The sequence below is a fragment of the Saccostrea cucullata genome, unplaced genomic scaffold (assembly GCF_032062105.1).
Source record: "Saccostrea cucullata isolate Sc308-1 unplaced genomic scaffold, CSIRO_AGI_Scuc_v1 ctg3194, whole genome shotgun sequence".
Lineage (NCBI taxonomy): Eukaryota > Metazoa > Mollusca > Bivalvia > Ostreida > Ostreidae > Saccostrea > Saccostrea cuccullata.
This window is the reverse complement of record NW_026939654.1, coordinates 9652-32608: the sequence shown is the minus strand read 5'-3', so window position 1 is coordinate 32608 and position 22957 is coordinate 9652. Positions and strand designations below refer to the sequence as shown.

Genomic DNA, 22957 nt, shown 5'->3' with positions numbered 1-22957 from the left:
GTATTGCGTGAAAACAAATGCGAACTTCAAACGGACTGACGGACAGCTAGACGGACGGATACACAGACCAAAATTAATATCCCCCACTTTTAGCGAAGGACAAAAAATAGAAATAATTTTTTTTTTTCATCATTATTTTTATAAATTATACATACACAGATCTTGTGCATCTTTTATCTGTTCCAGCAGTTAATATTATATACTAGAAAGGACACTTAGATCTTCAATGGCGCCTTTAGTGGATGATGTGTATGCGATTTTTTTTACCTTTTTTTTTAAACTTCTTACAAAAAATCTCTAGCTTTAACGGGTATACGATTTAATTTTCTTTGTATATGTGTGGAAGAGAGATTCACATGGATTTGAATTGAAAACTTAAGTAAATCATCAATTTTACCTCATTGATTTAAGGAATAACTGTCTTATTTTTCGATTTCCTGATATGATCAATCGATTGGGTTGCGTAATAATTTGAATAAACGACGCCGAAGGCGTTTATGTATAAAATTATTACGCAAGCCAATCGATTGATCATCGTCATGAAATTGAAAAAATTGACAGTTATTCTTTATATTTACATGTTTTGATTCCATCATTCCACTTGCTCCAAGCCCTGCTTCTGTCTAGCTGTTTGTTCCGCCCCTGCATGTGATTTTTTAGGAACCGCGCCAATACATTGATTGGGTAATAAAGTACACATAAATTTAGGGATGTAAACGAATATTCGAATATTCGAATATTCATTCGATGAGTTGATATTCGAATATAAATATATGATTCGAATATTCGGTTTTTAGATATACAAGCTTTTATTAGAGAGAAAATCTTGTAAGTTTTATAAGTTCATACCGTTGACTAAGAATAATGTTTGATTTAAAAAGAAGCTTTAAAAGAAAGTCCTTTGGATTACTTTAAAAGTGTAACTATTAAAATATATCATTCTTTGATCATTTGATTAGTGGTATAACATTGCCAAATACTTACAATAAGTTAATACTATTGTAAGGACACAGTTTTACAGAAAACACATGAATCACTTGTTTATGTAAATATCATTAAAATAATTATCAGGAAATTAAATAGCTAAAATTAATTGGTTTTAATTTTTCTTCAGTAGATAATTGTTAAGCTTGTTTAGCATGGTATTTTTGTTGAAGTAATAAGTAATGACCAATAAATGTATACTGGTTGACAGGAGAGTAAAAATATGTTCATGTACTTCATAATGCAAAATGTGTTTATTTTATCGAATATTCGAATATATTCGATTACTCCTATCGAATATTCGAATATCAATTATTGACAATTTTGACATCCCTACTTATAATTTGTAATTTTATCTCGGACAAAGACATTTGAAATGTAAATATTCTAGTATTCGTTGTACATGTGATATGTTTATCAATATATAAAATGTTCATTAAAATTTAATTCTTCTGCAGCCAGTTCCTTCTTCATGATCAACACATTTGAATTTCATTCAAATTACCACATTCGAAAGACCCACCTTTGGTGAACGCAAAATTTGTGTACGAAAATATTATATATTGACAATATTATTCTCATGGTGATTAATTCAATCTTTACATTAATGAAATGATAAAAGTACTTGAATATCTCATATTATATAATGATTTGTTAATCGATGAATAAACACCTTTTTCTCTACGTTTCTTTTCAGGTTGTGTTATACAAATTAAGAGCTTATATTAGAGGACAGAATACTTAACTGCGAACCTTTTCAGTGTTTGTGATTCTAAAAAATAGATCCACTACTCTGTTGATCCTATAGTGAAAAAATGTAATTACATGCTTTTTGCTTAATCATAAATAAACAGTGACGTCAATGAATGCGCGATTATTCTTTAGAAAGAAATGATTTCTGTGATTCTCTTCTTTTTAAATTCTGTGAATAGATTGGATAATTTTTTTTTTTAAAACCCTTTGTAATACATGCCATTTTTATCTATGAACGTCTGATGACACTTATCTTTAATTAAGAAAATTTAATAAAAAAATCATTAAGTAAGCTACATGTGAATTGCGTATGTCCATAATGGAATTATTCTACGTATATTCAAACTAACTTAAATAATCAAACTTTTAGTCCTCTAATGCACTTCACAATATATAGCAGGACCTCACATGCTTGAGATCCTTTTGATCCGAAATTCTCTGCTCCCATGCTAAAAACCTACCAAAACATAAAGAACAATTGGTTTCGGTATTCGTATGCTTTTAAACATTTTCACCTAAAATGAACAATAAAATTCAAAGAACTGTGGTCCCCCGCTTTCGGTGTCAAAAGTCATGTACAAGGGTAAAGTTTTTGAATTTAGGTCAAACTTCAAGGCACGAGGTCAAAAATCGTAGTGTACTTAGAAAGGATTTGTCATAGTTAATACACATGTTTAATATGAAAGCTCTCTCTCTCTTCTCTTTCAAAAGTTATGGCCTATTTTAAGTCTTTTATTTTTTTTTAAAAAGTAGATCAAACTTCAAGGTCAACGTCATGGGGTAAAAAATCATAATGTATTTTAAAAGGTCTTGCCACTGGTAATATACACGTGTAATATGAAATCCCTATATTATTCAAAAGATTTGAAGAACGGTTTTGTGATGGGCGGAAAGACTGACAGACGAATGATGTTTAATGTTCTCTCTGTTTTGAAAAATCGGTGGACAAAAATATCCCCTGTTTGACTCTCTAAGTTATTTAAAATGCTAAACTTGATAACAAGGTGTAAAATGTGCATTTGAGGTGTCAACCGAATCCTTAATTTCTGTAAATTTTATGTGACTGTTTATGAAAGCTTTAATTTGATTGGTGTTCTAATTATGAGAGAAGCAAGCCCAAAACTGTCTAATGAAATATAGCAGGGACCCAACGGCAACGTTTTGACCCAGGACTCCAGGCACTGCGAGGAAATAAGGAAGAAGAAAAATATGCTAATGAATTTTGTTGGTGTTTTTCTTTAAGCGAAAGGGCTTTTGCCTCTGAGGTATACAACTTCCTTGTTTTAATAACCTAACCCAAAATGTAATCAGCACCGCATTCGCACATTTCTTCAACCAGCTGAGTAAATCTAGCCGTACGGAAATCATGTATATCTCTTTCTCAACGCTATTTTTAAACATGACTTTACATGATAGAAAGAATGTATTCCTGATGAAATACGATAGTTTTAGGGTTAGTTTTACAAAAAAATATTGCCATAATATCGTCCAAAAGGATGATGTGACATACAGTCCCCGGTAAATTGACAAAAAAAATGAAAGGTCTAGATTTTTTTTTTTTTTTTTTTTTGGGCATGCAACTAATCACTGATATGTTTATCCTAATGGAATACTACTTTTGAAAAATAGAAAAGCAATTTAGAAGATACATAAATTATCTATCATTTGGGTAGGGGTACCATTTTTGCATCTTATTCCCATTGAATATTAGCCCCATTCTTTGATGCCCTTAAAATATGGGAGCGCAGGTAGATACATTTTTCTCCTTTGGCTGGTCACTGTATTTTATCGAAATCTACAGTACCAATATGAGAAAGGAGAAAATTGTATCTAAATAAGCTCAATATTATATTTAAAATGCAAATTCTAGCTGGCCTTTTTTTTATTATGAACAGTAGACGGGAAAAAATTCTTACTTAAAGATCATTTTTTTATAATTCTTTATTTTTGTTTTACACATTCTGTTATTTAATGCAATAAATGATTAATAACAAATACAGAAGGTGTAATTTTTTCATTTTAGAAAGAGAGGGAAAAAGAGAGGGAGGAGGGGGGAAGAAGAGAGGAGAGAAAGCTAGGGGGGAGAGAAAAGAGAGGAGTGCATGCATTCACAATACCGGTATTTATATCAGTCTTAAAATTCATTGAAATAAAAGCTTCCAGTAGTTCCAGCAGGTATCAAACATATCCTTTTCACCATTTTTGTATGCAATATATTTTTGAGTTTCATAAAATGAATTCATATATCGCAGCAGGTACATTAAGTGTCTTCCCTGTGCACCTCATTGTGTAGATATAATATTTAAGCCATAGAAAAAGATTATTTTGTATCTTTTTCCTTTTATCTAAGAATCCAAAAATAAAATTATTTTTTGTTACTGATATCTGAAGATTTGTTATATTTTCAAGGTAATTCTCAAATTCTCTTAAAAAATCTTGTACATGATCACACTCCCAAAGCAAATGTTCGATTGTTTCTTCTTCTACTTGACAGAAGGTACAATTTTTGTTGTCTATGATTTTGATTTTGAATAGATATGAGTTTGAGGCCAAGATTTTGTTCAAAATTCGATACTGGAACCATTGCAGTTTGCAATTGTTTGTAACTTTAAAAGGCAATTTAAAAATCATTTTCCATTCTTTGTCATTTCGTTCAAATATTTCATTCCACTTTCTTTTACCGGTAGGTTCTGTACTATTTTGGTTGAGAAGATTATAAAATTGCCTTGATTTTTTGCACTCTAAAAGGGTATTTATATTTGACATAACCAGAGGGTTTTGTGATTTAGTTACATTTCCATCAAAATTTGCTTTTTTCATCCATGCTTTAATAGTACTTATAACACTCATGTATTCTAGAAAATTAATTTTCACTTGTGGATATATATCACAAACAGATTCATAAGTCAAGAAAACACCTTCTTCATTTATAACATCATTAAGGTGTCGGATATTAGCATCAAACATGGATTTATTGAAAAATACTTTCCCCCCAACAAGGATGTTGGGATTATAAAAAAGTGGAGCATTTGCTGTAACTGCAGTTGGGTTTTCTTATGATGTAGCTCAATCCATGAGTCAAATACATTAACCCAGAATTTGTTTTTTAGTGATTTTTTAATATTTTTAATATATTCAATTCCACATGTTGTAACTTTCTTTATATCTAACATTGGTATAAAATCGTGTAGATCTCTATTTGACAGTAGGAGTTTTCGCATCCAAAATAATTTTAAGGAAGATGTAAAAGCCTTTACATTTATCATCTTTAATCCCCCATCTTCATATGTTTTAACAATTACATCCTTTTTTATTCTATGTTGAGAGTGGTTCCAAAGGAAGGAAAAGAATACTTTATCCAACTCTTTATAAAAATTATCATCTGGGTTTGGAATTGCCATGAAAATGTGATTTAATAAAGGCAGAACCAAAGTTTTGATAACAGTGATTTTTCCTATTGGTGTTAAGTGTCTTTTCTCCCACTGATGCAAGATTGATTTTATTCTGCTTAACTTTGGCTGATAATTCAATTTAGACATATTTTGAAGTTCTACATCAAAATTAATTCCAAGTAAAGTGAATCTATTAGTCCCCCATTTCAGATTAAAATCTCTATAAAGGATATCTTGACTACATTTTTTGGATCCAATCCATACTGTATTAGTTTTCGAAAAATTAACTCTTAGTCCCGATATATCTGAAAAAAGTTCTAATACTTTGATTGTTTCTAACAGTGATTCCTTGCTACCATCAAGGATAATTGAGGTATCATCAGCTAGTTGCGAAATTTTCTTTTCATTATTACATACAGTAATTCCTTTAATTTTTTTATTTTCTCTTATTTGTATAGCTAAAATTTCTGCACAAAATAGAAAAATATATGGTGATAACGGGTCCCCTTGTCTACAGCCTCTATGGATATTGAAGGATGCTGAGAGATTGCCACCTTGATTAATAGCAGAAGTTATATTATGGTAGAATAATTTTACCCATTTATGTATATCAGGTCCAAATTGAAAATATGTTAAGGTTTTTTGTATAAATTTCCATGAAACAGTATCAAAGGCTTTTTCGAAATCAATAAGTAGTAGAAGACCAGGAATTTCTTCCTCCTTGTACTGCATTATATCATAGATAAGCCGAGTGTTTTCCCTATATATCTGTTAGAAATAAAACCTGTTTGATCAGGATTGATAAGTTTATCCAAATAAGTCTTTAATCTATTTGCAATAGAGCCAGAGGCTATTTTATAAACAGTATTTAAAAGTGTAATTGGACGCCAGTTTTTCAAATATTGTCTTGGTTTTTCTCCTTTAGGCAAAAGTGTAATGACAAGATCATACGAAACATTGTCCTGGGCATTTTGGGTTGTAGACGGTAATAAGTTCATCTGAGCAATATTAATCAGCTTGAAATAACATTTTGGATTTTTTAAGCAAGTTAGAGGCAGTAGAGTCGATCAAAATTACATGACTGAAAAAATGAATTTTGATTAGCACGGCTAATCTCCCTTTGCTTATGAAGTCAGTAAAACCCAGTCGCAACATTGAACACTGTTGACGTACATGTACTTATATTTATATAGTTGACCATGTCTTTTGTAGCGTAATTTTTAAGAAAAATCATTATCTTGACTAAAACCTCGCAGAAATATGTGATTTTCAAACAAGATACTATTTGTCTTTTAGCATCCCGTTGCACATGTAGCACGTTTGTTAGATTTTAGCATGTTTTATTTGTGTTATTTAGTGTCCTCCTTGACACTCCAATCTTTTTAAGAGAGAGAGAAAAAATACTATATGTGTGGAGTGTGAAAGTAAAACTAAACCTGCAAATAATTGATTTTATTTATTTAAAAAAAAAAAAAAAGAAATGAGTCTATCGTTTCCCCGCTTTCCTCCCAGTCTTTTAATATATCGCTTTCCTTTTTCTCAAAGTCGGAACATAGCTGATGTATATTCACATAACACTGTGCCTTTTTATCGTGTAATAAATTTTAAGTCAGACATAAAACGTAATACAATAGATCTATATAATCATACTTTTCTGTGTGTATAAATGTGCGGATCGAATTTTCTAAATTTGTTTCATTTTATTTTAACAAAGATTATATAGTCTGCTGTTTAAAAACGTGACTGTTTAACTGAAAAAATATTGATTTTTTAAATTGTATTTTCAACCTGCAGTTGCTAAGCCAAACTGTTATAGATACTCGGCACCCTATCATTTCTTGTGCATACATGTACATGCATACTCGTAATGCCCGTGAGTTTTTAGCCATTAAAAAATACAAGCTAATTCAGAGAATTTGTGTCCCCCGCTTAGGGAAAAAGTAAACCATACGCAGTTCGGGGGGAGGGGGGTCGGATCCCCTTTAACTGAATTTGTAGAATTATTAAATGTATACATGTATACTGAAGCAAGTAAAATATGCCGATATGGATATAAAGGTTTGATTGCTTATTCTTTATTATTTGTATAGAAGATTCTTTTTATATGGAATATATATTACACTGTAATGATAATTTTATGAGTTTGTACAAGCCAGACCTCTTTTTTTCATTTCAAATGCTGAATACTATCATTTAGTAAAAAAAAAGTATTTCGAATAAAAAAAAATGGATCGTCCGGAATGAGAACCCGGGCCCTCTCACATGTGAAGCGATACACTGAAAAAAATAACTAGTGAAAGTCAGTAAGAAGACTAGTAAATTTACTGTCCATTCAATCACTACCTCAAAAGTAGTTTTACTAGGCATTGGATAGATTTACTAGATAACATTAGTAAATCGAAGAATTTATAAGTAACTTTCACTGGGTATCTACGCGACCTTTTTCACTTTCTCAGCCAGTAAACAGAGTGATTACTAATCACGAAGAACGCTATACTAGGCACACTAGTTAAATCAGCTAGGTATTTCTATCAGTGTAGACATGTTTTCTCTTTTTGAAGCGATAGACATACTACTAGACCACGGAGCCGCTTTAAACTGGCGAAGATTATATGCAAAGATGAAGTCACATGCATGCATATATTCATGTTCGATATACTCAGTAATCAAAATTTTACACAATGCATGCTGTCTAATTTAACTTTTTTAATCGGTTCTAATAGATGTAATAAGAATATAAAGTCCACCGAGAACCTGTTTTATACGTAACAAGAAAACATTGATGTAACCATCAAATGTCGCCCGGGAAATATATAATGTAAACAATGAAAATGAGTCTTGATCAACAAACTGCTTCGATATGTGTAAAAAGACATGCGTCTAATTGATGGAGACGATAGTCGCAAATATTTTTAAAAACTTGTAGTCGGATAAAAATCAATCAAAAACGATACCATTTTAAACTCGATCAATTCCTCAAGTAAATGTTGGCTGCATAAAATATAAATTGAAGTTAGATACACGCATCATTTATATTTAAAAATGTATTAATTTTCAATTTTGGAATACAAAACACGAACTGTGCAGAGTACGTTTAAATCCGAGAAGTAAAATTCGATGTTCTAAAAAACGGGACCTGTCGTTGTTTCGATAGTAAATGATAAGTAACTTTATATATCAGATATGAAAAATATATACATTTTTACAGATAAACTTTATGGAAGTAAATATATTATGTATCTCGTAATTTATAAACGGAAAGAACATTCTGATTAACAATCTTTTCAATGTTTAGAAAACCTTTAATTCTACATAACTACTCCCACCCTAATCCCCATACACCAACACTAAAACTTACATGTATAGAGCAGCCCGGTCCTCCGGGCTGCAATAACTCTCCTTATGCCCCTGTGCTAAAAATAGCGACATGTAATACAATAAATACTAATAAAACAAACGAGGCGGGACACTTTGAGAGGGGTGAAAGATGTCCTAAGGAATTTTGGTATAAAATTACATTGCAAAGTTCAAAATCTTCTTGAAATATCTCCCGGAGATGATAGTGTTTCATACAGACAGAATGTATAAATTTACGACCTTGAACTTTGACCTTTTGGCCTCAAAATCAATTGGGTTCTCCTTTAGTCCATAGGGAGTTGCTATGCAAAATTTCATTGCGAAAGCTCAAAGGGTTCTCGAGATATCGTGTAGAAACGAAAGCGTTACAGACAGACAAAAAGACGGACAGCTAGACAGACTGACGGACAGACAAATAAGATTTAATGTTCCCTCGCTTTCGCGAAACCGGGGGACAAAAATTAATCAACATATATTAGTAGGTCAAATTCCATGCGATATTGGCTCAAATAGTCCACTACCAGTAGCAATTAATAATAAAATCGTTCCATGATGACAGTACATTTTCCTGAATGTCATTTTTAGTCATATTTATAGATAACATCAATCATTTCACTATAGTATTACGTGGTCGCCTGTGTCTGTTTTTAATAACTTGTCAGCTCCCTGTGTTGAGCCTCAATTAATAGTCTTCTTTCTTTCCTTATGAGGGCCTCCTCAAAGCTGTAGTGGGTCCTTGACCCCAGATTATAAATAAGTATGGCTCATTTAAAGTATATTTATAACCCTCCTTTAAAAGCAGAGTGGATAGTGTGTAGTGTTTCAGATGTGATAGTGTTTATTTTAGATTATTGTTAAATAATTAGAAAACCATTTAATAAATAGCAAGAATTTTTCATGAATTATAAGGCAGTGAAACAACTTCATTTTCTTGGCCAAATTTTTAATCTCAAAATTGACAAAAACCTTGTAAAAATTTTTGGTGTATCCTTCATAGTGAGCTGTAAGAGATGGGTGAATCAATCATGTTTTGCATTGGGCTGCAGGAGAAGTGAAAAAACTTGTTCAATGGCCCACTTTAAAATGTGGAATGAGATTGCTAAGCATTTTCTTCTTTCATTTTTGTTAAATTTCTCCTAGACTCTCTCCCTTTATTTGAAATCATTATCTGTCCTTTCAGTTTTAAAGGTACTTGGACACAGATTTGAAGTTAATATTTTCTCATTTTTTCTGTATAATATCACGAATTATATATTTTAATAGCATTTCACACAAAAATTAATTAAAAATCTTATTTCATTTAAAAGTTATTAAAACTTTAAATTTTTTGGCGGGTTTGATTGACACATCCTTGCACTTTCACAAATTTTAACTTTATTCTTAATCCTTAAGAAAAGTGGCAATCTCTAGCAGAATGATTGCACGCGAGGGAACATAACTGTGCTCGGAAGGGCAACATAACTGTTTCCGGTGGAACATAACTATATCCGGCGTAATTCGGCAGTTTTTCAGGGCATATGGATAAAAATATTATATTTGTGATATAATGGGAAAACTTCTTTAAAAATGTTATATTATACATATATTACATGGCTTCGAGGGCAGCGTACCAGAATATTTGCCCCAAGCTGACAGGAAAGCCCTGGAGTGTTACATCGCCCGATGCCGCAGGCAGAGGGCGACATATCACTCCAGGGCTTTCCTGTCACCGAGGGGCAAATATTCATTCTGGTATTGCTGCCCGAGAATTAAGCCATGTAATATATGGCATATAACATTTTTAAGCATTGAAGCCAAATCGATCATCGAACATATTTATTGAACACTATGTACACATGTATATGGACGTTGAGTATAATTCCGAAATATCCCGTCCTATTTCATAGCAGAATGTTTTCAGTATGCTGGCACTTCTGTTGATAACTTTTGTTGTATTAAAAGAATTTTTCTCCTCAATTAAATAATTTTATTCCTCTGAATTCAAATCAACAAATCGCTGACGTTGTCTCGACTTTTAACTTTCGCGGAACTGTTTACGTTTGCTTAGCAACTGCCTCTGTGAATTCCGAACCCGACGTAATTAATATGCGGAATGATTGCACGCGAGGGAACATAATGTCATGATTCACATATTAAAACATTACAGACTAGCATACTACTAGAAAAAAGAAATACACACACATTATCTCAGCACTATGCTACTTAAGGAAGATCTAATTTAACATATATATGTAATTATTATTAAATACAGATGATAGATATTACGTAAAGGAGAAAGTCCAAAAACTGTCCATTCTGTGAGAGAAAAAGCTGTTCGAGGCCCGAAGGGCCGAGAATAGTTTTTTCTCTCACAGAATGGACAGTTTGAGGACTTTATCCTACTTAAAACATTTTCTCTATTGTTAACTTAATAAACTGTCCCAGGTGATGATGATATATTTGCTATGATAACGTTACACACTTGATTGTCCAGAGAGTGAGGAGTGAAAACAATAGCTGTATTGTTTAACTTAGTAGACAGTGCCTGGTTAATTTGAATTTCAATGATAGCTCACTTGATTTCTGACTACTTCCCATGTAAGGCTTCATGAATGAAGATGTCCTCATCGGATGGAGAAAGTAATACATATTTCTCCAAAAATACAGAACAAAGGTCGGTAAATACTAAAAAGTAGGTAGACACAAGCAGAAGCCTGTAGGTATGCAGAAGCTGAAGTTAGTGTTCAAGTGACAAAAAATCTTTGTGAACAATCAGGATTTAATGGAAACTACACGAAACATTCTTTTAGAACAACAGCGGCAACCCGCTTGTATAAAGCTGAGACTGCGGAACAGCTACATTATGTACAGTGTAATGACAGAGAAAACGGGCCACAAGTCTATTACAGTTTGATTCTACAATTGAACTAACAATGATTAGTAGCAGAGAATAAATGAAATAATTCATCGAAATACATATGGGGATTCAAATAACGGCAAGTGTATGAAAAAGATGAAAATTTGTGATCCATGTCTCAAAAATGATTCCACCTGCAGTGCATCGAGTGAGGTTATCATTTCATCAGGAAATATGCCTTTCCCTTTTAAAATTTAAATTGTTGTAGGATGTATTTTTAAACATTCATGGAATGGATCTAGTACGTTTAGCATTCATCTTAGGCAAATGTTGTGAAGAGGATAAGATGTTTGTTCATTAATGAAAAAAATTCTGGATGCGGATGTTCTAAAATTATTACGCATCAGGATATTACATATGTGTCTTTTTTCCATTGGATTTTTCATTTCCAAAAATGATACACTGTTGAACAATTCATATACAAATGTTTGAAATTTATGCATAATCGTGTATTAAATTGAAAATTTAGTTGCCTGTTTTTAGTACTAATGAATTTCAGGAAGTATTTTGCATTTTATGTTTTGTTTTCAATATTCAAATCTGTACATTAAGTTACCTGTAATTGTACATTAAATTGACAAAAAGCTGTAGATTAAGTTAAGAATTGAGAGTTTTGCCAACTTAATGTACAGTTACAGGTGACTTAATGTACAGGTTTTAGATATCCAAATCTATTATGCTATATAATGTACTAAAAACACAAAGGATTACATAACAAAAATGTTTTAACTAAGGATAGCCGATAAAAGCCTTATTAAAAAAAGCTTATTTCCAATGGGGTCCTCAAATAACAGCCATGTTAGTAAACAAAAAATAACAAAATTACATAAACATTGGAATAACTGTGTTCGGGAGGGCAACATAACTGTTTCCGGGGAACATAGCTGTATCCGGCGTGATTCGGCAGTTTTTCAGGGCATATGGATAAAAATATTACATTTGTGATATAATGGGAAAACTTCTTAAAAAATGTTATAAACTGGTATGCTGTCCTCGAAGCCATGTAATATATGTATAATTGAACTTATATCGGTTAATATTGGCACAAGTTGGCTGTACAAATGCATGAGCTTACGAGTGCATTTGTACAGCTGAGTGCCAATATTCACCAATATAAGTTCAATAACTCCTATATCATGTAGCTAAAACATTTCCTCATAATTCATAATAATTATTCCAAATAAAAAAAACACAAATTAATGATTTTTTAATATTGGTATTCAAATTAACGCCTGCCCTGAAAATGTTCAATATCTCATCATTCCGATGACCCTACCGAGCATTATGATTTGCTTATTCAGGATTAAATGGGTCTAATAAATGTATACTATTTTTTTAATAAATAATTTCTTTTTTGTGTAAAAAATAAACACATCTTACCTAGATGCCACTTTCTTTTTTTAATTTAGGTCTGAAAATTGACCAAGCGATTTTTACTGTTTAAAACTGGGCGTTCGATATTGAACGCACATATTAGGAATGTTACGGGCATACTCATATACGTATATAAATTTCATTAAAATGATAAGATATTGAACGCTAAAATTCTCTAGATTTTTGGTAGTTTTTTTAGAGACTATTTATTAGCTATATAATAATACAGTTTATTGACCTCTGACCTCTAGTGCTATGAATAACTTACCGTCAGTACTTCCTAGATCTCTAGCAAGGGCTTCATCCAGACTCGGCCGGAACAGAACTCGAGAAAACTGAGAGGATGGACCTATAAATTGATGAAAAAAAATCTGACATTACAGATAGTTACAATATGTTTTCTTGATGCTGATATTACTTAACATTTGCAATATGGTAAATGCTTCTGATAAAGAATAAAAATAACAATTCCATTACCTGCTTTTTTTTCCCGATATGACCTATCTCCTGACACACATAAATTTAAAGTGAAAGATTTACAACTTCAATTTTTTTTTTTGGCAGTTCTGACAGGTTTATCAACACTTAATTGATCAATCTGACAAAATCAAATTTAAACAAATCTTAAATTTGTTGTTTTACCTGAGGTTGAGATGACAGCTCGACAATAGGAGGTCACATTGGAGGACACTTCTAAAAATACCAACGTGAGTTCTGAACTTAAGTCCTTCCCGCGAGTTGACTCGTCAGACTCCAGTAACTTGAGTTGTTTGTTGACTCTCTCAGATATACAGTACTTTGGCATCAATGCCAACATTTGTCTCTCAATCCTGACCTTTTGACCTTTCAACTCTATTCCAGCTGGGTCAAGGTCATCTAATTCCGCATCTGGAATGCCTGTTTTGTAGAACATTAGAAATGAAGATACAGTGTACACACATAGTTTGAACAATTTTTAAGGAAACTTGTGATAAAAATATTACCAGTGAAAATTTCATAATGAACAGAATCTGCTTCCACAAATGCACAAACATAACAGTATTAACCTCTGGAGTTAGCTCGTGTCAGTACCGCTGTAGTTAGAGCTAGTTCAAGTAGAGCAGGAAGACTTAAACTGGGCTGTCTGTCTCGCAGAATTCCGTGGAAAACTTCTCCCTGAAATAAGATAAACTGCATCACGTGTAACAGCATGGAATGGTTATTCATTCTGTAAAATATTTGTGGGGTCTGTTATTTGTGTATTTGGAGGTTCACCCTTACCCATAAAATTACATCCGTGGATTAAAATATTTTTTTAAATGTATACGTATCAATTACTCGATTCTAATCTATCTTTAAGTAACCTACGAAATTATGTCTAGAAGTACATGTAAATTGCCTATGAACACCCATACCCATAGATCAAAACATGTTAAATTCTACTTTATATGAAGACTTTCAAGGGAGGTATCTAAATACTATTATGGGTCCAAGGGGCTCTGCATTAAACAAATATAGCTGTAGAAGATATTCACCTGATTTCCACAGTCCTGGTTTTCTATGCCCAGTGAGGTCAGCTTGGCCAGACCGAATTTGAGGGCGGCAAAGAGAAGTTGACGATAGCGGGCCATGGGGCTGGGCAGGAAGTCCTCCTCTGTATCAACACCGGCTTCATCTCTGTAAAAATCATAATAATGTCAACAATCAACATGTAGTATACATGTATGCCCAGACAATGATTAAAGAAATCAATCTTCGTAATTCATTATAGTCAAACATTTAAACTGTTAAACTCTATACTACTTTTACAAGTACCTGATAACAGTGGAAATTGAATTTTGAATAATTTAAAGATTAGTCAACAGTCAAAAGCATAATACATTGAACATGTTGAATGTACACTTTTTTCAAGTAATGATTAGAGAATTTCGAATTTTAATTATAGAGTTTATGCAAAATTATCCACTAACCTGCTTACCTCTAAATTGTGATGTTTATATGTATACATGCATAATGACATGTTTGATTTCTAGAAAAATTTATATATTGATCTCGGGGCCTTTAAAATCACAATCTGGTAATGGCAATCTTCTTTATTATAACTATGCATCTAGTTTATTTTCATAATGCTCAGGAGCAGAGGAGAATGTTTTCAAAGAATAAATACCTTTTTACCATAAGATCATAAGAGACCCGTCCTAAACACCAAAACCCCTGACCCTGGGGCCAAAAATATTATAATTTTGGTAAAGGGTTCAATGCTAATTACAATCATGCCAGCAGTTTTGCTGATTGATGTCAAGGAGTAAAGAAGATAACCTTAAAAACTTAATAATTATATTGTGATAAATTCATTAGTACATTTTGTTTCTCAAAAAGGTTTATGTTGACCTTAAAACATGACCAGTTCATATTTTTTACACAAAATTGATTCAAGCTCAGGCTGAAGAAGCTAGTATAAGCAACCAGAAACTACTTAAATTCCTTTTTTATACAAGTATAAAGATTTATAAAAAGCCCTTGGTTTTGCATTTTTTTTTTTTTTTGGATTCGTTGCACAATAAAGGCTTTAAGAGTGTTTTATCTTATATTGCAGATGAAGAAATATTTGATATATATATCTGTAAAATACGAATCGAACGTGTTTTCCCAAAATGGATTCGAAATTTACTCAGATTAGATAAAATGTAATATAACATTAATTTATAGATAAGATGTTGCCTTTTACTGCAATTTAAAGAAAATGCTTTTTTTGTGTATTTTGTCGCCAATTTCGCATATTCTTAAGTGCAGTCATCCTTTGTTAAAACTTACTAAAAATGACCTGAAAATACCAGGTGCACTAGTTCGCATAAAATAATACATATTAAATATTTTCTTCTAAAAAACTTAGAGATGAAAATATTTCAAAGATTTTCCATACAGACAAAAATATTACGGACACACAGCTGGAGAGGGGGATAGGATGATTCTAAACATCATGTGCATGGGTTTAAGAACCATACAATTATAGTAAATTCCACCCCTTCATTTAAATCTATTACGTCTGATATAAACACAGGAGTTCGCGTGCCTGTCAATTTTACCGAAAATTTCAGGAAATAAAAAAAAATACGTAATACCTATAATAATATCACATTATTATAGGTATTACGTATTTTTTATTTCCGGTAAAATTGATAGGTACGCAAACTCCTGTGGATATAAATATTTCAGGTATTTAAATCATGTGACCTGGTAACAGGTAAAACTTTAGAACGAAGACAAGGAAGTAAATTGTGATGTACGGAATTATCAGGGAAGCCATTTTAAGATGTTGAGGTGAGACAAGATAATATTTAAGATTTAACATTTTAACATGTTACAGTGTATAAGACCTTTTCATATATACTGATCTCAAGTCTAGTGCACATGTAATACATTTACTAAAATTCATGAGAGGGCCACTTTAGATCATACTGATTGCAAATAAAAATTGTTTTGGCTGTTGTAAAGTATTAACATTTTCTTCCAAATAATAATTAATACAAACATAAGGAAAGATTACACAGAATTTTTTAGCTACACATGTACAAATTCATCCTTCCTTTTCTTCTTTACCGACAATTAAACAAACCAAAACCCTTCTACTGTATTTGTGTAAAATTGTGTAAATCTCTGTAGTCAGTGATCCATGGTTCATTTACTTTATACAGGGTCATCTGATTTTTTGACCCCCAGTGATGGACCCCCTGGACAGAGCTCAAGTACTTCTCCTCTGTGACCTGTGTCAAACAGCTGCATTACAGAGTCATTGCGAACTTTGTCAGATTAACCTGTGTAAGGCCTGTGTAGGGGAGCATCTCTCTGATTCATCTAAAAGACACAAAGTTGTGCCATACAAACACAGAAAATCTACGCCTAACGTTAACTACCCAAAATGCCCATACCACACTCAGAAACATTGTGAACTCTACTGTGAGAAATGTGACATTCCTCTCTGTTCTACCTGCATATCCTCTGATAAACATCATGGGCATACATTTACAGATATCTTACAGAAACCCAGCTTCGTTCAAGAAATTTTGAACAAGGATTTGAAAGAATTAGAAAACAGAATACATCCAACATATGAAGAAATAGCATCAGATTTAAATTCTGAAAAATTCAATTTGGAAAAACATTATGAGAAACTGACAACAGCTGTCACCAAACAAGGAGAAGACTGGCGCAGAGAAATATACATCATTGTCAATAAAAAGAAATCTGAAATTGATGAGATGAAAACTAAACACCTGGCTGCTCTAAATAAACAGGAAAAAGAAATCAAGAAGATTACTTATGATGTAAAACAGTGCATATATGATCTGAAGAAATTAATACATTCAAATGATGTCTCCCTAGCCTCTACATACAAAACCAGAAATGCTGAATTCAGAAGTTTACCTCCTAAAATCAAGGTTTCAACACCAAGTTTCTCTCCCCATCCGATCAACACAGAAAAGCTCCATCAAATGTTTGGTTCTCTGTCAGCATTATCCATTACAACAGAAGAACATGGCTACACAATGAAGACACAAGAAGCTGTGTCTTGTCCTCCAGTCAAACCACTGCTTGATGAACCAGAGCTCATCACCACAATAGACACTGGGTATAAATCACTATACAGTGTTACCTGTATCAGTGATGAAGAAATCTGGACACGTGGAGACGACACAATCATGAAACTCTACAACCTCCAGGGCAAACTACTAAAGTCAATTCAATCCAAGTCTGGGAACATACCATGTGACATAGCAGTGACAAGAGGTGGAGATCTAGTTTATACTGACTCTAAGACAATAACTGTAAATATAGTGAAGAATAAAAAGATACAGGAAGTGATCAGACTACAGGGGTGGATACCTTTAAATGTCTGTAGTACCTCCTCTGGTGACCTCCTGGTTACCATGCTCAGTAATGATTATAAACAATCAAAAGTTGTCCGTTACTCTGGCTCCACTGAGAAACAAACCATTCAGTTTGATAGTGAAGGTAAACCTCTGTATTCAAATGATTACTTTAACAGAATTAAATACACTAGTGAGAACAGGAACCTGGATATCTGTGTTGCTGACTACAGAGCCCGTGCAGTAGTGGTGGTTAATCAGGCAGGAAAACTCCGATTTAGATACACTGGTCATCCCTCTACTACCAAGGGATCATTTAGACCAGTCGGCATCACAACGGACAGCAAGAGTCAGATCCTGACAGCAGACAGTGACAACAATTGTATTCACATCCTAGATCAGGACGGACAGTTCCTCCGTTACATTGATAACTTTGATCTTGTATATCCATGGGGTTTATGTGTAGACACCAGAGACAACCTCTTTGTGGCTGAGTCGAGCAGTTGTAAAGTGAAGAAAATCAAATACATGTAATCAATGTGTTTTAAATAATGACATGTTTGTGAGAGAAATTTTTCCAGTAGCCAAAATAACAAGATGTAGTTTAATTCAAATTCTATTGTTCATGTGTGTGTGTGAAAATATTTTCAATGCTATTATCAATAAGGTATAATATATAAATAAAAAATTATTAATAATAATATTGTTTCAGAATTCTTCTAATTAAAGGTTGAAATGATTTCTCAATGTATTAACGTTACATTGGAAGAAAAGTTCAATATTTCTTAATGAGTACTATGTATATTTGCCAGCGTGAAGAAAGAAAAATTATGTTACATGTTCACTTTTTTTCATGTTGACCCTGTTTCATGTACTGCACACTGAAGAGTTGTGATTATACTATTCAGTTATTTTGATACAGATAGAATAATATGGCTTTTGATCTTAAATAAATCTGCATCCTTTTAATCTAGTTACATGTATATGTTATTTATTTACGAACCTTAATTGACCAAGATAAATTAATTAACCACTTTATTTGCATGTTTCTTCATGAATGACTAAGATAAATATTAATTGGGACTCATAGAGTGCATGATAACAAGGTTTGCCTGTATATTTAACCCAAAACAAAGATGAGAAAACTGATTCAGAAAACCTTTATTGTAGATGTTTTCATTTTATTTCACATACATCTTTAATACATGGTCAAAAATGATTTCAACAGATATTAATGCGTCAAGTTCCATGGGATGTCAGCTAAATAAGTCCACTGTCATTAGAACTAAATATTAATAAGTTGTATCAAATTTTATAGACAACAATCATTTCACTATAGTGAGGCAGCTGTGTCTGTTTTTATAACTTATCAGCTCCCCGTGTTGAGCCTCAATAGTCTTCTTACTCTCCTTATGAGGGCCTCCACAAAGCTGTAGTGGGTCCTGGACTTACAGTATTCCTAAACAAACAATGGTTTATATAAATCCAAAGATATGTTTCATAGTGAGGTGATGAATTAAGCATAGCTCAATAAAAGTATATTGTATTTCTCATTTTAAAGTATTCAGTGTTACATGTATATATAATGCCATCTGGATCAAGTTGTACTCTATTATGGGATGAAATCTGCTAATTTTAATGTTCCATAGGATATTAAGCAAATATCCATTAATCATCATTTAATCTCATAAAACATTACACCCATTTTAAGGCAGGCTGAAGGAAAGGGATGGACAAACGATTCTTACTTATGGCTGTGGGAGACAGTTAAATGTGGACCATGGAAGAATAGATGAACCACTATCAAGGTGAAAGTTGGGAAGGCGTATACGTATTTGAACTTTACCCCACCTCTGTTGATTTTTCCATGAAATCCTGGCTTACGATTGGTTAAAGTCTGTCACGTGAAAGCGGTGTATTACTTATACCCGGTCAGTTGTAAATCTATACGCAGTCGATGTATTACGTAACAAACATAACATGACATAATAATAGGCACAGTATAAGCGTGATGAAGCATTTAGCAGAGAAAATCATTTACAAACCACAGATAAAACGTAAATGTTTCATCGGTGAGGTAAATTCGTTATATAGTCTTTTAGTGACAGGGTATGGGATGATGCCTGGTTAGTACATTTCATACCTGACTCAGCTCCGCCTCGCCAGGTATGAAATTAACTAACCAGGTATCATCCCATACCTGTCATTAAAAGACTATGTAACTAATATTATCTTGAGATGGGCCAGGGAAAAGGTTTGGCTGAAACACTTGGTTGTGGGTGAAAGGTGAACTACGGTAGTGGTTGTGCTGGAGGGGGGTGAACCATTTTTTTAAATGTTAACCGTGGGAGAGGTATGAATTAATTTTTTCTTTAATTTTTGTATAGTTTTTTTCACACATGGAATCATCATCTATCCTTTCGATCTCTACCTGGTCAATCTTTTGTATCTTTCTGAGGAGTGAGTGCTGTATTTTACCTGGTCAATCTTTTGTATCTTTTTGAGGAGTGAGTACTGTATTTTACCTGGTCAATCTTTTGTATCTTTTTGAGGATTGAGTCATGTATGGCAGAGTTTGCTGTCTGCTTCAGTGTCTCTATATCGTCACTAGTCACCCCCATCAAAAGCTGTCTGTCTATGTCTGGTAAAGAGTCTGCATCAGATTCTCCAAATGATGAGTGGGAAATTCCTGTCAAATCTGTGAAAAATAAAAGAATAACTAATCTGAAATCACTACCTAGAAGTGCATTATGCACCGAGATAAAAAAAATTGCAATATTGTACACAACGTCATTTTCATTTGGTTTTTATTTTTTGCCCTCTTTTACATTAAAAAATTCACCCAAACTAAGTCATGCCTGTTTCTTAAATTCGCCCAATTTTTAATTCTCACACTTGTAAAGAAGGCATAAAATAAAATTGGAGGTCAAATTTCCATGCATACAATACTCATTTCACTGAGACAAAAAAAGGCTGATAAGGCATAAACTACTTTGTACCACATAAAAAGACATGAGATATAAACAGCCTGTCTAACCTTGAAGCCTCCTGAGTTGAGTGTGTCTGCGATTCTGACTCGGGTACGTAGATGTCTGCTGATTGACAGGAACGCAGTGAATGAGATAATACTCTAGGTGGCGCCACAACATAAACAGACAGTTCTCCAATATGTCTGCAGCACAGTCAAGGGAGATTACTACGATTTATGTTTTCTGTTCTTGTTTTTCAATGTTTCTAGTTATCCCCATGTTTAAAAATGTACAGTCATCGCCAAATAAAAAAACTGACTTCAACTTCAAACAAAAAATTTACATTTCCTTAAACATGCTCAAAGGATACAAGCAAAGTACTGCAGTTGTTCCTCCCTGTATTGCACGATTTTGGTGAAGCGAGTTTTAGCAAGTTTCTGTCTCTGATGAGATGTGAGCTTCTCTTCTACTCCAGAAAACTAAACATAAACAGATTAAATACATCATACATACAAAAACAGTATCGAAATGATATATAATCTAAACAACAGTGACTAAAACTTACAACCTTTTCTGATATCATTTCCTTTGTAGCGGGACGTTAAACAGTATACAATCAATCAATTAATCAATCATTTCCTTTGTATAATTCAGTTTTATTTTTTTTTCTCTGTACCTGTTTGAAGTCATCTGTACTAAGGTCAGCCAGACTCTGTAGTTTACGGAGCTGTTGTTTGTGTCTTTACCTGTTTGAGGTCGTCTGTACTAAGGTCAGCCTGACTCTGTAGTTTACGGAGATGTTGTTTGTGTCTTTACCTTTTTGAGGTCGTCTGTACTAAGGTCAGTCAGACTCTGTAGTTTACGGAGATGTTGTTTGTGTCTTTACCTGTTTGAGGTCGTCTGTACTAAGGTCAGTCATACTCTGTAGTTTACGGAGGTGTTGTTTGTGTCTTTACCTGTTTGAGGTCGTCTGTACTAAGGTCAGTCAGACTCTGTAGTTTACGGAGGTGTTGTTTGTGTCTTTACCTGTTTGAGGTCGTCTGTACTAAGGTCAGCCAGACTCAGTAGTTTTCGGAGGTGTTGTTTGTGACTCTCGTACACAGACATGAAGTGGTTGGCACACTGACGCAGTTGGTACACCACCACCCCTTGACTGGGGGCCTGTACCGAGTTTTACTAAAAGTCGTAAATTATGCCGTAGACGTAGACGCAAACGTAGACTTTACGACTGAATTTACGTGTGCGTAGATAGCGTTTTACTAAAGGTCGTACCTCCCCCCGTAAACGAAGCTGTACTCGTATAGTTTCTCGTAACTTACGACAGGAACTCTTCAGTAAAAGGTAGAAAAAACTAACTTAGTAATGGAAGCTACGCATGCGTATGAGCTACATTTATTCACATGAATCAAGAAGAAACGTTAACTGAAATGAATAGACAGCATAATTAACCTATTAAAATAAATAAATAAAAAGAGATACGTAGAAATATGAATGGGGTTCTTGATTTTTAAATGAATTTTGCGGACGAAAAATAAATTATCTGAGGTGTTTATTTTTTAATAATTTATTAATTAATTTGCTATCAAATAAATATCAGTAGCCTACACATTTAGTCGTTATTTCGATAAAAAAAAAATCAGAATGAATTTCAGTTACGATTTTTAATTATCCATTTAATTTAGAAATTATAATCTAAAATGGGAGAAAGATAAACATGTAGAAGCCAATCGGCAGTTATGAACCAAATATTGCATTTACAGTGTATATATTTTTTAAATTTCTTTTCTTTCAGGCTGCATGATTAAGATTACGATTTAGGTTATGGGCACATTGAAAAGTTTATAGGCTACGTGTACCTGCACGCTACACTTGACTGCTAAATTAACACGCATTATAAAATAAAACTATGAAATTGAAAAAAGGTTTTCCTCTTTATTATCTAAATAAATAGCTGAAAATATTTTAGTCATGCATTAAGTCTTTAGAGATTATAAGTCCAACTATATTCATGTTAGAAAATGCAAACTGTTTATTATATTTTTTTTGCTAAAATTCTCTCTAATTTTATTTTTTGTTAAAATTTGAAAACAGAAAAACAACAAACCTGCAATTGACCCGAAAAGTTTGTTAATATTAACTCTCTTTCTCTCCCTCTCTCTCTCTCTCTCTCTCCCTCTCTCTCTCTCACATCTATTTTTTTAATTTTATAGATGTACAAGAAGGCTATGTGATTTGCGATAATATGTCACAGAAATTAGCACATGATAAAATCTATCTGAAAAAAAATGATTTTTAGAAATTTAATTTTTACGAGGGCTGTTCAATAAATACTGTCCTCGGTGCTCAGAAAGAAGCAAAAGACGCTTTTAAATGATTTAGTCTTTA

General features: G+C 32.9%; 3 protein-coding genes across 3 annotated transcripts; 1 reads left to right on the top strand and 2 right to left on the bottom strand.

The window, feature by feature from the left end:
* Nucleotides 1-12986: 12986 nt before the first annotated feature.
* On the bottom strand, nucleotides 12987-14755 carry LOC134253514 (nuclear pore complex protein Nup205-like). The gene is made up of 5 exons (XM_062736036.1): nucleotides 14706-14755; nucleotides 14271-14412; nucleotides 13803-13983; nucleotides 13399-13653; nucleotides 12987-13105 (listed from the first exon to the last, which is right to left on the bottom strand). Exons 1-5 carry the CDS (start codon nucleotides 14753-14755, stop codon nucleotides 12987-12989), a joined length of 747 nt encoding a protein of 248 aa, XP_062592020.1.
* A 1676-nt stretch (nucleotides 14756-16431) lies between these two features.
* On the top strand, nucleotides 16432-18263 carry LOC134253507 (uncharacterized). The gene has a single exon (XM_062736030.1). It carries the CDS (start codon nucleotides 16458-16460, stop codon nucleotides 18135-18137), a length of 1680 nt encoding a protein of 559 aa, XP_062592014.1. The 5' UTR covers nucleotides 16432-16457; the 3' UTR covers nucleotides 18138-18263.
* Nucleotides 18264-18774: 511 nt separating this feature from the next.
* On the bottom strand, nucleotides 18775-21712 carry LOC134253510 (nuclear pore complex protein Nup205-like). Its single transcript, XM_062736033.1, has 5 exons — nucleotides 21599-21712; nucleotides 20943-21051; nucleotides 20641-20775; nucleotides 20129-20301; nucleotides 18775-19062 (listed from the first exon to the last, which is right to left on the bottom strand). The coding sequence occupies exons 1-5, from the start codon at nucleotides 21677-21679 to the stop codon at nucleotides 18973-18975; spliced, it is 588 nt and encodes a 195-aa protein (XP_062592017.1). The 5' UTR covers nucleotides 21680-21712; the 3' UTR covers nucleotides 18775-18972.
* Nucleotides 21713-22957: the final 1245 nt, after the last annotated feature.